General features: G+C 38.4%; 1 protein-coding gene across 1 annotated transcript in view; it reads left to right on the forward strand.

Moving 5' to 3' along the window:
- CRYBG1 (crystallin beta-gamma domain containing 1) overlaps window positions 1-13,130 on the forward strand; it is a 43,319-nt gene that overhangs the window by 9,077 nt on the left and 21,112 nt on the right. The window contains exons 4-12 of the mRNA XM_072857875.1: window positions 1,620-1,667; window positions 1,778-1,896; window positions 3,342-3,504; window positions 4,491-4,630; window positions 7,184-7,310; window positions 7,652-7,687; window positions 8,094-8,236; window positions 8,494-8,620; window positions 8,712-8,857. Coding sequence (XP_072713976.1) covers window positions 1,620-1,667; window positions 1,778-1,896; window positions 3,342-3,504; window positions 4,491-4,630; window positions 7,184-7,310; window positions 7,652-7,687; window positions 8,094-8,236; window positions 8,494-8,620; window positions 8,712-8,857 — 1,049 coding nt within the window. The remainder of the gene's footprint in view (window positions 1-1,619; window positions 1,668-1,777; window positions 1,897-3,341; window positions 3,505-4,490; window positions 4,631-7,183; window positions 7,311-7,651; window positions 7,688-8,093; window positions 8,237-8,493; window positions 8,621-8,711; window positions 8,858-13,130) is intronic.

Here is a 13,130-nt window from a genome sequence, read left to right on the forward strand (position 1 = left end):
TGTTACAGTTCTACTAAAAGGGGTGGGGGAGAAACTCCTTTCTTCTTCACCTTGCAGAAGGAAGTCATCCATGCTACCTTGCAATTTTGAGGATGTAGATTTTTCTCTCATGGGAATTTTTTAAATTAGTGTGGGGATGAAAATTAGGGGAGTTATTTGCAGTGGTGTAGACTTATGCTGCCAGTTAAAGGGGCTCTCTTACTCCGGATGGTCCTGCTTGGATTTCAAAACCTGAGTTTAAACGTAAATTACTAGTACTGATTTTTTTTTTTTTTGCTACTTAAACTGTTGTCCCTGAGCGGGCTTCAATTTTTCAGTAGAGTGTGGAGGCCTAATATGGCAAGGGGGTATTTACACACACAAGACTGCTCTTGAGAGAAGCCCCTTAGGCTCTGTAGGGTTCCAGGACTTCTGCAGCACTGTTGCTGGCTCTGAAGTGTCTTGCTCAGGTTAGACAGGAACTGAGAATGTATGATGTGTACCTACTGTGCGTCTTCCACTGACTAAGAAAATGATGATGCAATGGCTAATGGGTAATGTGAAGGAAAAGAGTGAGGGCAGCCCAAAACAATGACTTTGGCATTCCTTAAAACACAAAGCAAGTTCTAACTGGTATTGAAGCAGAGGCTAAAAAACCAGTCATGCTTCAATGAGTCTTGATGATGCCTACAAAAATCTGATGGTGGTTAGGAACTCTGTCCTGAGACCACTGCCTGCCCTGCGTGCTGACTAATATGTTCTCATTAGTTCCTTGCATGTGTTGCTGGTTATCTTAGGCTGCAACCTATTTAGGGGCAGGATCTGTTTGGGTTTTTTTGTTTGTATGAATAGTTCCTAGAAGATTGGAACCCTGTCCCAGAATGAGCACTCCTGTCCTTGCTAGGAAACCAAATACATAATTGCAATGCTTTCTTTATTTATTTTAAGATGATGTGATGCAACCACAACTTTCCCATATATTCTATATCATATAATTTACCACTGATTTCAACATTGTTTTAGATGATGTATACCTCAATGTGTTTTATTTGTTCTCAGCATTTTTAGTCTATCACTTATTGCAGTCTCACGCTCTTTGAAGAAACCTATCTTGTTACAAGGTGTTCAGCACAAAATCAATTATGCTAATTAGTTCATAAATGTATATGCCATCATGCCTTCTCAGTCTTTTCATATATTCCTTCAAAATTATTTCATGCTTTACGGTTACCAGACCTTTAAACTTTCTTTAATATCTTTATCATTTGAGAGCATGTACTTTATTAATGACAGTTTTTTTAAATAGTGTCTTGGTATGAAACTCCTGGAATATATAGGAGGCTGATGAGAAGCATTTTAAAGCATTTCAAGTCTGAGCTTAGTTGGCTTCAGTGAGATAATTCAGAGTTTAAAAAAAAAAGTGTGTAAATTTGTACACTTGTGGCAAGATATTGCTCTTCAGGAGGAAGAAGGAATTGAAGCACTAAGTACGTGTAGTTGAAGTGTTATCAGCTTTTTACTATTCAGACTAATTTTTATTTTGTTTCACTAGCTCTTTTTTTTATAGCTGAGCATCTTTATTGAGTATGCTTTTCGTTTGGGGTTTTTTTTGTGACTTTTGTCTCCCCTCTGTCTACTAGGCACTTTCAAGAAATGGACAAAGTAAAATCAATCCCAGACCTGGCAAGGTAAAATCGATTTTATTATCTTTACTGTTCCTCTCTATATTTAAAGCATGGCAAGATAGAATTATATGTTGTTGGTGTTTGGTTTTTTTTGTATTTTTTTTTTAATACAGCTGGTGATATACTGTGAATCAGACTATCAAAAAAATGCTATTGAAGTTTTCCATGATGTTCTGGATTGCAGTTCTTGGGTTCTGTCACCAACAATTTTAGTTAAAGTCATCAGAGGATGGTAAGATAATAATTTTTACTCTTTGTCATTGGTCTATCCAAAAATCTTTTGAAACAGAACCAGCATGTAATTCATGTTTTTCTTTTTTTTTTTTTTAATATAAACTAAATTTATACTCAACATGAACTTTAGTGTCAAACCAGCATGTAATTCACAGTAAGTCTGCCTTGCAAATGGCAATGTAGCATAGACACCTATGAGCAAGAAATGATGCATTTTACCTCTGCAATAGGAAGTTCTGGGCCAGGAAACTTACTTTGCTGACAAATTGAGTGAGTGTTACCATCTGGAGGGGTGCAGCATTTCACCAGGCATAGGCATGGGATGAAATGACAGATTCTGTCCAGCTATGCTGCCCTTTGACTCCTCTCCCCTTTATGGGTTCTTGCATAGTATTTGGATTGGGCTAGAAGGCTAGCAAAGGATTTTAAAGCCAGGTCTGACATGCGTTTGGGTGCAGAAGATTAATTCCATGTCCAAAGGTATAAGGTGGTGCCGTACAGATAATGGACTGTTTCTCTGATAACTCCAGAGGGAATTTTTCTCTAAAGCTAGATTGCCTAGGAGTAATTCAAAACAAGCTCATCTCCTACATTCTTCGTAGCATTAACAGAACAGCCATTATTAGTGTGGATAGCATGACAAGTTAAGTTGTGGCCAGGCTATAATACAGTCAAATAACAGGTTCTCAAAAGTAATGATCTGATAGTAAGCTGCAGAAACAAGGGCTAGCTGCAGTAGGAGGTACTGGGAAGCAAACTGTTTGCTGTTTAGCTTCAGAAAACTGGTATGAAAATTTTATCTTTGTGAACCAGGTCTTCTTTTCCAGCATGGACTAGGGGACTGGGGTTCCCCCCCCGCCCCCGCCCCCCTTCGACCGAGAGCTCCAGGGAAGGGTTTTGTATTTGGAGATGGATGTAGTTTTTATTTAGTTATATATTCAAACCTGCCATTAAAAATAAAGTTGTGCTTGTCTTCTGAGCGGTCTTATCCTTTGGCACATCTCTACCAGCCCCTGTGGAACTCCAGGCTGCTGTTCACAGGATCGAAGTAGCATGTCTGTTTATACATGACGCAGCAGTCTGCAGTGTCAACATTTTCTGACCTACAAATTGGTTCTGATTAGTATCTATCTCATGCAAAAGTCTGGTATTCATAGGCAGTAGTCTTGCTGCCCCAAATCATCAATTTAAACAGGTGGAGGAGTTTTTGATGAAGTTACAGAGTCAGCAGTAGACATCTTTGTTTTTATCATTGCTTTTAAAAGTATCACAGAGACCAGAAATGGCTTGCATCAGCAGTGTTGGGCGGATAAGCTGTATTGGGGTGGCGGGAAGGGCCTGGAAATAATGCGTCCTGTGAAAGGATTTGTTAAATGAGAGCATGATTTTTGAAAACCACACTTGATAAAGCATTATTAAAAATGAGAATTTTTTTATTTTAAGCTGGATACTCTATGAGAAACCAAATTTTGAAGGCCCCTCTATTCCCCTGGAAGAAGGAGAGCTGGAACTCCCAGATATTTGGGGTGCAGGTAGTTCTGAAGAGCAAAATGAATGCAAATCTCTAAAGCCTACAGTGATTGGTTCAATAAGACATGTTGTTAAGGCAAGTAATATAAGTAAAGAAAATTTTGTATAGATCTTAATGTTTGGTGATGTTTTATATTGATACAAAGTATGATTGGTGTATTAGGGCACAAGTGTAATGTGAGTTGGAAGATTGTTTCATGCATTTACATGTTGAATTTCTTGTTTAATCACAAAATAAATGTGGGGGCTTTTGCACAATGGGGATTATGGTAACATCCACTGGAAGGATAGGGCAGGAAGAAAACTTAAGTGTTTTTTATTAGAATAGCCTCCAAAATGCTATGTACAGCATATGCTTTTTAGCCGGGTCAGTCTCTCAGGGAAAATATCCCAGAAAACCATCAGTAATTCCACAGACTCATATTTTCAAAAGATGTGTGGGGGTTTTTCTTTTCTTTTTTTTTTTTTTTAATATAAGCCAACTTTACACTCAACATGAACTTTAGTGTCAAACACCAAACCTTGTTTGATACTCAAAAATAGCCCTGTATGCACCGACTTATCAGGGAGTTTCACACGTGGTGGAACAGCCTTCCTACATGCACTTTTAACCTGCCATTAAGTAGTTACCTTTGCAGGTTGCCAAAACAAGCATGAGCTATAAAGCTACTTGACTAGGAAAGGAAAAAGGAGGAATATATATTGCTTGTAACTACAATTCTTGTTTAAATTGCAGTTCTCTTCAAGAATGGCTTGCTTGGTGTTACCTTAGGATTTAATTTGCTAGAGGAGATGTTAACTGGTGAAAGAAGATGCATTCCTGACTAGATGGCAGAAAGTAAACAATGTAAATGCTGATTAGAGATTGACTGACTGTCTTGGTCCAAACAGAGACAGGCAAACTGCCCTAGTTATACTTTTATTATAGGCATCTAACAGCAGTAGTAATTGACAAGGGGGGGAAACAAAATAAACAGGTGTTTCAAAACTGATTTAGTTATCCACATTAATTACAGAACTCGCAGCACAGATTAAGTGATTATGGCAATCTTCATTTCTCAGGATTACAGGGTTTGCAGAATTGATTTGTATACAGAACCTGAAGGGTTAGGAATCGTGACTTCCTTTTTTGACGACACTGAAGAAACAGGGGTGTTCGGCACCACTCAGAAGACTTGTTCTATCAAAGTACACTGGGGCATGTAAGTGCGTAGGTCTGTATGAACGTGTACTGCTATGAAAGGAATTTGTTTTAAACCATTGCCTGCATGTATCAGACATGCAAGCAGGCTATATTTATTCTAGTCCTATATTTTGGTAGTACTTGTTGACAGTAGCATTAGTACATCATTGTAATGCTTCACCCTTGGAGAAGCTGACCTCTTAAAATGCTTTGTTAGAGCTAGTTTTTCTTCTGCTTGCATGTAGTAAAGACAGAGTAACCCTTGTGTATTTGTAGCAAAGGAATGAGTTTGCCTCTCCTGCTCTTTCTCATTCAGGCAAACTTATCGTAAGTGAGAGTGAGGGGATGAACTGTTATGATAAGATCACATTTGCTACTTGCTTTCCTCTAAACCTGAAATCATTGTACTAAAAGAAGAACATTTTGAAGCCCCTGTGTTACAAAGTAAGACTTAGTGTCATGTGTGGACTCTGGAAAGCATTCTTGTATTTCACAGTGCATTTTAATCAGTGTTTTTATGCTGATGTTTAGGACATGTATGTTATGTCACCTGAAAATATCTAGCCATCTGAGCTAGGAGTGTAATGTCTGTCATGAACTAAGCAAGCTTTTACGGGAAAGGAGACCTCTAAGGAACAATCCAGACACTGTACCAATGGTAGTTTTGATAACTTAATAAACAAACTTGTAAATTGGTACTGAAGATATGCCTCACAGTGGTACTGGGAAAAGTATGCAGAAGAGGAAGGCTGCTTTCAGAAAAGGTGAGAGTGTGGAACCACTTTCAGTGATGTTGGGTCCTGCAGAACATTTTACAGGGTGTACAGACCTTGGTTGTTACCTGTTGGCCATGTTGTGTTTGGGCACTGACAGCATTTGCCTGCTGCAAATGGCCTATTTAACTATCAAAAACTGCCCAACTAAAGACAAGCATTACATACCACTGCAAAAATGCATTCAAATATGCCACATGATGGATGGGGCATTTTAGTTGTTGGGTAAAGGGTATTTTATCTGATTAAATCTTTACACCTTGATTTGGGGAAAAAATGAAGCACTCGGGTATATAGGGAAATTTTCAAGATGTCCAAGTAGTTGGTTGTCTGACAGGAGGTTATTTCTGTTGAACTGCAAGCTTAATCCAAATTACATGTCTGCCAAGAGTAATTAAATCAGATATGTTATTTGGAGGTTGATTATTAATTGACTTCATCTACCTCTCCACTTTATTTGTGTCCCTCACTTAAAAGCATTCTGTGAATAGTGAAATTACAAAATTTTTGGAAAGGAAGCAGAGCCTGTGCACATCTCTCAGACTTCAGACTGGTCCTTACTTTGCGTCAGTGTGACAGTGTTTTTTGCACTAGATCTGTGTAAACTCTTACAGTCTTAATTTCTCTCTGTTGCATTTGGATCCCTTGAGAAAAGGCAGACTAATATTTGCACCAGGAAGCAAAACAGACAGTTGAAAAATAATCTTTCTCAGATGTCAGTTCATTAGTCCAGTGTAGAATGAAGTCACTTCTGCCAATTGCTTGCATGAGAAATTCAGAAAATTGTTACTGCTTTTTTGCATGTTGCAGGGTCTTGTCTTTCCTTTAGTTTACAGGCATGACATAGTTCACTGTATTGGCAGTTGAGGGAGGCTCTGCTTCTGAGTCACCTTGCCATGTGGGTGTGGTTGTATCTTCTTAAGGTTTCCCAGTGTTCGTGCTTAATTGTTGTTTACCAAAAGCTGCCAACAAAAATGAGTCAATTCACATTTATCTTCTGATTGTACTCTCTCCTTGGTGTTCCATGTGTTTAAATTCTTGCAATGAAGTTGAGGGCTTACTGAGCGGTGCGACTACAGGACACACACTATGTCAAACGTTTGGCTATAGACAGCAATAGAACTAAAGCTCCTTGTTTATTTCTTGGAACTGTATGCCTGCAACAAAACTACCAACTTGTGCCAGTTTACATCAGCTTGGAATCTGCCTTTTAAGCGTGATAGAGTGATGGATTATTTTAACATCTTGAAAGTTACATCTTTCAAAGCAGATTTAGTAGCAGATACAAACCATGAGGAAGTAGATTTCTAAGGAGTTGTCAGGTTTTTCTACATATCAGTAAATAATATAAGTTTAGAATTCTCTATTGAACAGATTTTGCAACAAATCCAAGTCTAGGTTAGCAGAGATCTTTCAACTTCTTGAAAATTGGTTCTGCATATTTTAAAACTATTCTAAAAATAATACAGAGTAACCTTAAGTCTTGAAACTTTAGTCTAAAACTTGGGTTGCCCTCAGATAGGAGAGAGTGAAATTCCTAACTGTCTGTTCATTGTACTGATTTTTTTTTTTAGACTGTTCAAAAAACCACATGCATTATTGGTGGTTCCTGCACAGGCACAGAAGTTTGCCAGTATGCCAGCTTGAAGTTGGCAATTTTGATGGTAAAGAAACAAAGTTTTATTAAGGGTACAATGATGTTTTTTCTAAAGTAAACGTATTGTCTTGGTCTTTACTGTTCAGAAATGTTCTGGAGTTTTTATCTTTTGCTTTCCTCCCCCCACCTTCCCCACCTTTAGATGGCTAATTTATGAAGAACCTGGTTTCCAGGGAGTCCCTTTGATGTTGGAGCCTGGTGAATATCCTAATTTAGTATTCTGGGAGAAGAAGGAAGCCTACATTAGGTCCATGAGGCCCTTGAAAATGGTAAAATACTGTTATTACTTGCAAGTTACATGACCTCTGTTTATGTGTTAGAAATAACGTGTTAAGGTGGCTAGATTTTTCAAGACTCACAAAAATGTAACTCTTTAGAAAACAAGATTTTAGTCTATAAAATTCTTGAACTTTCAACATTTGGTTGCATCCATTTCTGCCTTTAATCGGCCTTCTTATTTTCACTTGTGTTCTTCAAGGAAGGTTTCATCTTAATTCTGTCTTTTTATGAAGAGTTGATGACTTACAGTTGCCTGTAAGTTGTCTAACTAAGTATAGACAACTTATTTTTTTCTTTTTTTTTTTACCTCCCCCTTTTTTTTTTTTAACAGGGTGGTCGCAAAGTTGAATTCAGTGGAGAGCCAAAGGTAAAAGTCAGTATTTATTTGATTGTCCACAGGTATTTTACAATACATGAACTACACATGAGCAGATAAATATATCTTGATCATGTACCAACTACTGATGGTTTAGTGGCTGGTCCTATTGTATGTGACCACACCATGAAACTGCAATTTCTGTCATGTTTATGCATCCATCACACACATATATGACGGTATTAACAGCTATCTGTATAATGCAGATGGGTAACAAACATTCAAGCCCTCATGTTGCATCTCTAAGGGAAAGACCTCTTGAAGAGACTAGAAAGATCCCACTAATTAGTTTCATAATCTTGCCTTCTCCCTCTATGTGCCCATGCAGAAGAAACTGTCTGTTGTCAGAATTTATCATGCTGTCTGCAACTTTTCTTTTACTTCATTTCTGCTACAGATAATCATTTATGAGAAGCCTTTCTTTGAAGGGAGACGTGTGGAAATAGAATCAGAGATCTTTATGCTTCATGACAAGGAATCAGAAGAAAAGACAAGACTTCCACTTACATCAGTAGGATCCATGAAAGTACTGGGAGGAGTGTAAGTGTGGGAAAACAACAGCAGTGTTTCTCCTTCAGCTGAAGTAGTAACTCCGTAGGCTGGAAAGTGCAGTGGGACAAATTCAGTACCCGTTTATTTTCCTAGTTTTGGGGTCTAGATATATGCCTGGGTTAAAACTGCAAATAGTCACAGCCAAAGAACAGATTTCACACATCTGTATCTGCTCCATAACAACATGGAGTGGCAGTTGTCTGTTTTCACATGGAGACTCTGTTGTTGTTGTTGTTGTTGTTTAGTTGGGTCGCTTATGAGAAGCCAGGGTTTGAAGGCCATCAGTACTTGCTGGAAGAAGGAGCGTATCGGGATTGGACAGACTGGGGTGGCTATGATGAACAGTTGCAGTCACTGCGACCGATTGTTGGCGTAAGTTCCAAGAACATGTAGTAGGCATTTCCTGAGTGCACTGAGATGTCATGTCACATTTTCCTTATGATGCTTCTCTTTGTTTTAACAGGACTTCACAAGCTCCCATATGATAATGTACAGTGAAAAAGACTTTGGATCAAAGGGTTCCAATATTAATGTGTTAGGAATTATTTCCAATTTGAAAGACACTGGATATGGGCTGAGGACACAGTCTATAAATGTGCTAAGTGGCGTGTAAGTGATATTTTTAATCACTGTTCAATTTTAAATGCACTATTCTTTTTAGAATTTGATAGTATTTGCAGATTTTTTTTGCAGATGTTTTTTGGCACTCTGACTTTTAATGTCTGTGTGGAGTCTTCAGATAAAATTTTCTGCCCTTGACTGCAGAATGTGAAAAGTAGTGTTTGTGAATATGTACAGTAAATCGGTTTTCTTCTCATGATAAGATCAGATGGTCTCAGGAAATGTTAACTTACTGATACACAAAGTATGAAAGTATGACATGACATTTTCATCAGAGAGGTAGAAATAGCTTGTTCTCGTGTCTCTATTTTTTTAAAGCGTTTCAACAGCAAAATTGTTATGGAACTAATTTCCAGTTTTGAATCTAATTTCCAGGCTTCTTGTGTTTGACCAGAGGCAAATTCCTTGCTCTTTCTCTCAGTTGTGTGTAAAATGGAGATAACTCTTACCATGCTCACTAATACATTCTGATATTAAGGAGACTTTAACTGTTCTGAAAAGTAACATTGCTTTTGCAGTGAATACTATAGGTTAATAGTGTTTTAGTACCGTGGTGTTGGTTTTTATTGTTTTTGTTTTTTTTTTTAGCACAGTGGTTCCCCAAACTTCGCATTGCCATGGCCATTAACAACTCTTACTCTTTGTGCCATATATGTTGTCACATGCGGTTGATAAGTTGATAGACTTTGCTGTTTGATTTGTTCAGTACATCAATTGCAGATTGAGTTTCACAGCCTTGCAGACTGCATCAAAGTATTTTGGAAATACAAACAAGTACTAGCAATCATGGAAATAAAAAAAGTATTAGCAATCATGTCTCCAAATGTACAAAATTACTTAAAGTAGCAGAACCAAAAGAGTATGAGACATACAGTCTCTCTCCCTGCCTGGTATGCAGGTGACTTGCTGAAAGCTCTGCCTTACCCAGCCACACCCTAAATCTTCCTGTGTGTTACCTGTGTGGTATCTCTTCAAGTTTTGTCTGGATGAAGACTGTAGAATCAAGCTCAGTGCATTCCAGGGGAATGCTTTTAATTTTTATATGAATATGGTGCGACAGCAGGGTTTTTTTCTGCCTGGTGACCTTTGAAGTCACTGTACCCTTTTGTCTTCTGTAATATGCAAGAGAGATTCGTGGGAAAGAGTCACCTCTGAAGGCTGGGAAACAACTTGTGGGTTACCTATCGTGTCCTTTGTGTAGTTGTTCTAGTAAATGTCTGTTGCAGCTGAGATAGGAATCATACTTGAGTTTGAGTATTCTAGCAATTACGAGTGACTCCAATACTCTGATGGTAAAGGCGGCTAGAAGTCGTTACCAACAAAACTCTTGTCTTACAGACTCTGCTGCGGCTCCTGTAATCTCACCTTGTAGTCTCTTAAAGATGTAACTTGTAGGAGTAAGCTTTTTAAAAATTTAGGTTCATTGTTCATAACAGGTGACTAGCACTCAACTCTTAACAGTCTTGTATGACCCTTTTGTTTCTAAAGAGGTTGTGAGTGTTTCGGGGTTTTGTGGTGGTGGTCTTACTAAATGCTAATGTGTCAGAAAGGTTGAATGATTCGCATTGTCATGCTTGTTAATCAAATGCTTTATTTTAAGTGTTAAGTAACTGTTCAGGTAGAAATTTTTTATATCTTTCCTTCCAAGAAATCAGTCATAGAGTGATGAATAATCCATTGAGCAATTTCCTGAGCTTAGACTGTAATGTAGTTGATGTCATAGTGAACTGTGACAGATTCAGTAAAACCTTGTCATAATATTTTGAAGTAACCTTCCTGGTATCATACTGAAAATACTTAATTTAAAAAAAAGTAAAAAATGTAAGAAGCCCTGAACCTTTCATAGCAGTTTTTTAACTACAGGTATCTGGGGTAAGTAGTTATAGGAGTAACAGATAACAGATGATCTGTATTTCCCATATAATTAATTTGATTGCTCTTTAATTTAAAGGGTATATCAAAGAAAAGAAGGCCTGACACTGCAGTGCACAGATAGTACTGAACAAGTTCTAAGCTAAACTGCATCTCTAAACTGTATGCTGAAAACAGCCCAGCTCTGCATTTGGGGAGTGAATATTCCATTTTAGGGTAATTGAGTGCTAGCTGCATTAAAATTTTCAGCTATTCTGTTTCTGAAGAATGTTTCCAAGCAATATTTTAACGTCTTTGCTAAATCCGTTGTAAAGACATCCTGAAAAAAATATCCTAAGGTGATGAGAAGTGACTTCTTTAAAAATGAAAATGTTTTGCTCTTGAGCATTCTTCAGAGATTGGCCAAGCATAAAATCCATGATATTTTATTCTTCTGCCATTGGGGCGGGAGAAAGCAATCCAAACTGAAAATAGGAGAGGCCTTTCTTCTTTTAAGTAGGGTTTGATCTTTACTTCCAAATTGGCAAGAATTTTAAGTGGCGGAAAATGGAAGTATTTACTAGCAACAGGTAACACCCTTTGCAAGTTTAAGCAAGTACTAAAGTCAACTGTTGTACAATTTTGATTTCCTCTCTGCTTAAAAACTCTTCAAGCTTATATTTAATAGTGATCAAAATCACAGGAATTGCATGTTTGAAATATGCCTTTTCTTTATCCATAAACACACCAAACTTTTGCCAAAAATACTGAAAAAGCCCCTGTGATTTAGTTGATCCTTTTAGAACTTGGTGGAAGAACTTTTCTAGGTTTGTTTTTTTACGTAGGCGTTTGTTTTATTGTGGTCCTGTAATCAGCCTGGTTTTCCCCTAATTTTCAAGCAATTAGTCCACAGTGCAGATTTGGCTGCTTCTAGTGTACGTATGGATGATATTAAGGAAATGGATGAAAATTATGGATGGATTAAATTGAGGAAATTAAGTGATATTAAGGAAATCATTAGGTGATGAGTAGTTCATATACAGGAGCCAGAATGTAGTAAATTTCACCTAGATGCACTCGGGAAGGTAACATGGGTGAAACTAAAGAGGCATGGCGTACAAGAACAAACCTCCACTGGGAGCTGAAAAGGGCCGAAAAGCCCTTGGGTACCCTGTGGGAGAACATTTCAAACAAAGCTTCCACTTCCCTCCGTCTCTGAACCGAGCTGAACTGACATTTGAAAAAACCTTTCAAGGAGTCATGAAATTAAAGTTTGTGGGTCCCAGGGATACTAGGAATCACAAGCATGAAGGGGTATGATAAAGAACCTGTTTTCTCTCTTTCCTATAAACAGAATTTTATTACCTCATCCTCTCTTTTAATCATGCTACAAATCTGCAAGTGCCAGTTAACTTCCTGGCCCCTCCTGGTCTATCTGGTTAGCATGTACAGGCCAATTTAACCCATTGTCTCCATGTAGTATTTAAGTGTTGAAGATTGTGGATTCTATTTCAGACCTGAAGGAGTGCTTCTGTGCCTGAAAGCTTACTTTTTACAACTATGGCATTTAGTTTAATGAAGGTGTTGCCATTTCTTCCATAGCTGAGAGAGAAGGTCTTTCCAGGACTTAGGTATCTGTCCTATCCTAAAATGAGTCTGAGCAATGCAAAAAGGGGGATTACCCCTTTCAGCTAACGTTAGAAGGAGCATACATGCTAAGAAGTGGCCGATGTTTTAAAAGATAAAGTTAGGTAAGATGAATCCTGGGCTAACCATGGGCAAAGCTGATTTTTGGTAAGTTATGTGTGTTTGGGTTCTTTTCTTGGCTGTTCTTCCAGACCCTGTTTGGAGCTGTGCGTCCTAGACGTCGTATTTAGAAGGCTTTGGGGAAACATACTGTGCGTGTAATAGTGCTAACAGTATATAAATGACGCTTTTCTCTATGCCTCTGGTTCCAGGGGCACGGATGGTGCAGAGGAGTGAAGGTCTCCAGCACCACCCTGCCAGCAACCTGGGATGAAGCTGTTGCTCAGCCTAACTAAGGCAGCTTGCAGGGCTGGGATTACAAAAACTGTTGTGTTAGAAGAACTCACTCCCTGTGGGGCAGGGTTGTTGTTGCCATGCTGCAGAGCAGTACTTCAGTTTTTGTGGTGCCTGGCAGCTGGGATGTGACTCTCTTGCTCAGATATGGAGGTGATGTCTTGCTCTCCGGGCCTTTATGTTAAGTCAGAAGTTGGATTAAGGCAGTGCTCCTTCCTAGGGATAGTCTTGAGGTCTGACAGGTTTAGCTGGTACTGAATTCAGCTGCCTGCCCTTGATGTTGTTGTTACTACTCTCAGCAGCTTGTATGGGCTTCTGAATGAAGTGGAAAAGCACAAGTATTTCACCGATAAGCTCTGACTCTAGAAAC

This window comes from Ciconia boyciana, chromosome 3 (assembly GCF_034638445.1).
Source record: "Ciconia boyciana chromosome 3, ASM3463844v1, whole genome shotgun sequence".
Classification (NCBI taxonomy): Eukaryota; Metazoa; Chordata; class Aves; order Ciconiiformes; family Ciconiidae; genus Ciconia; species Ciconia boyciana.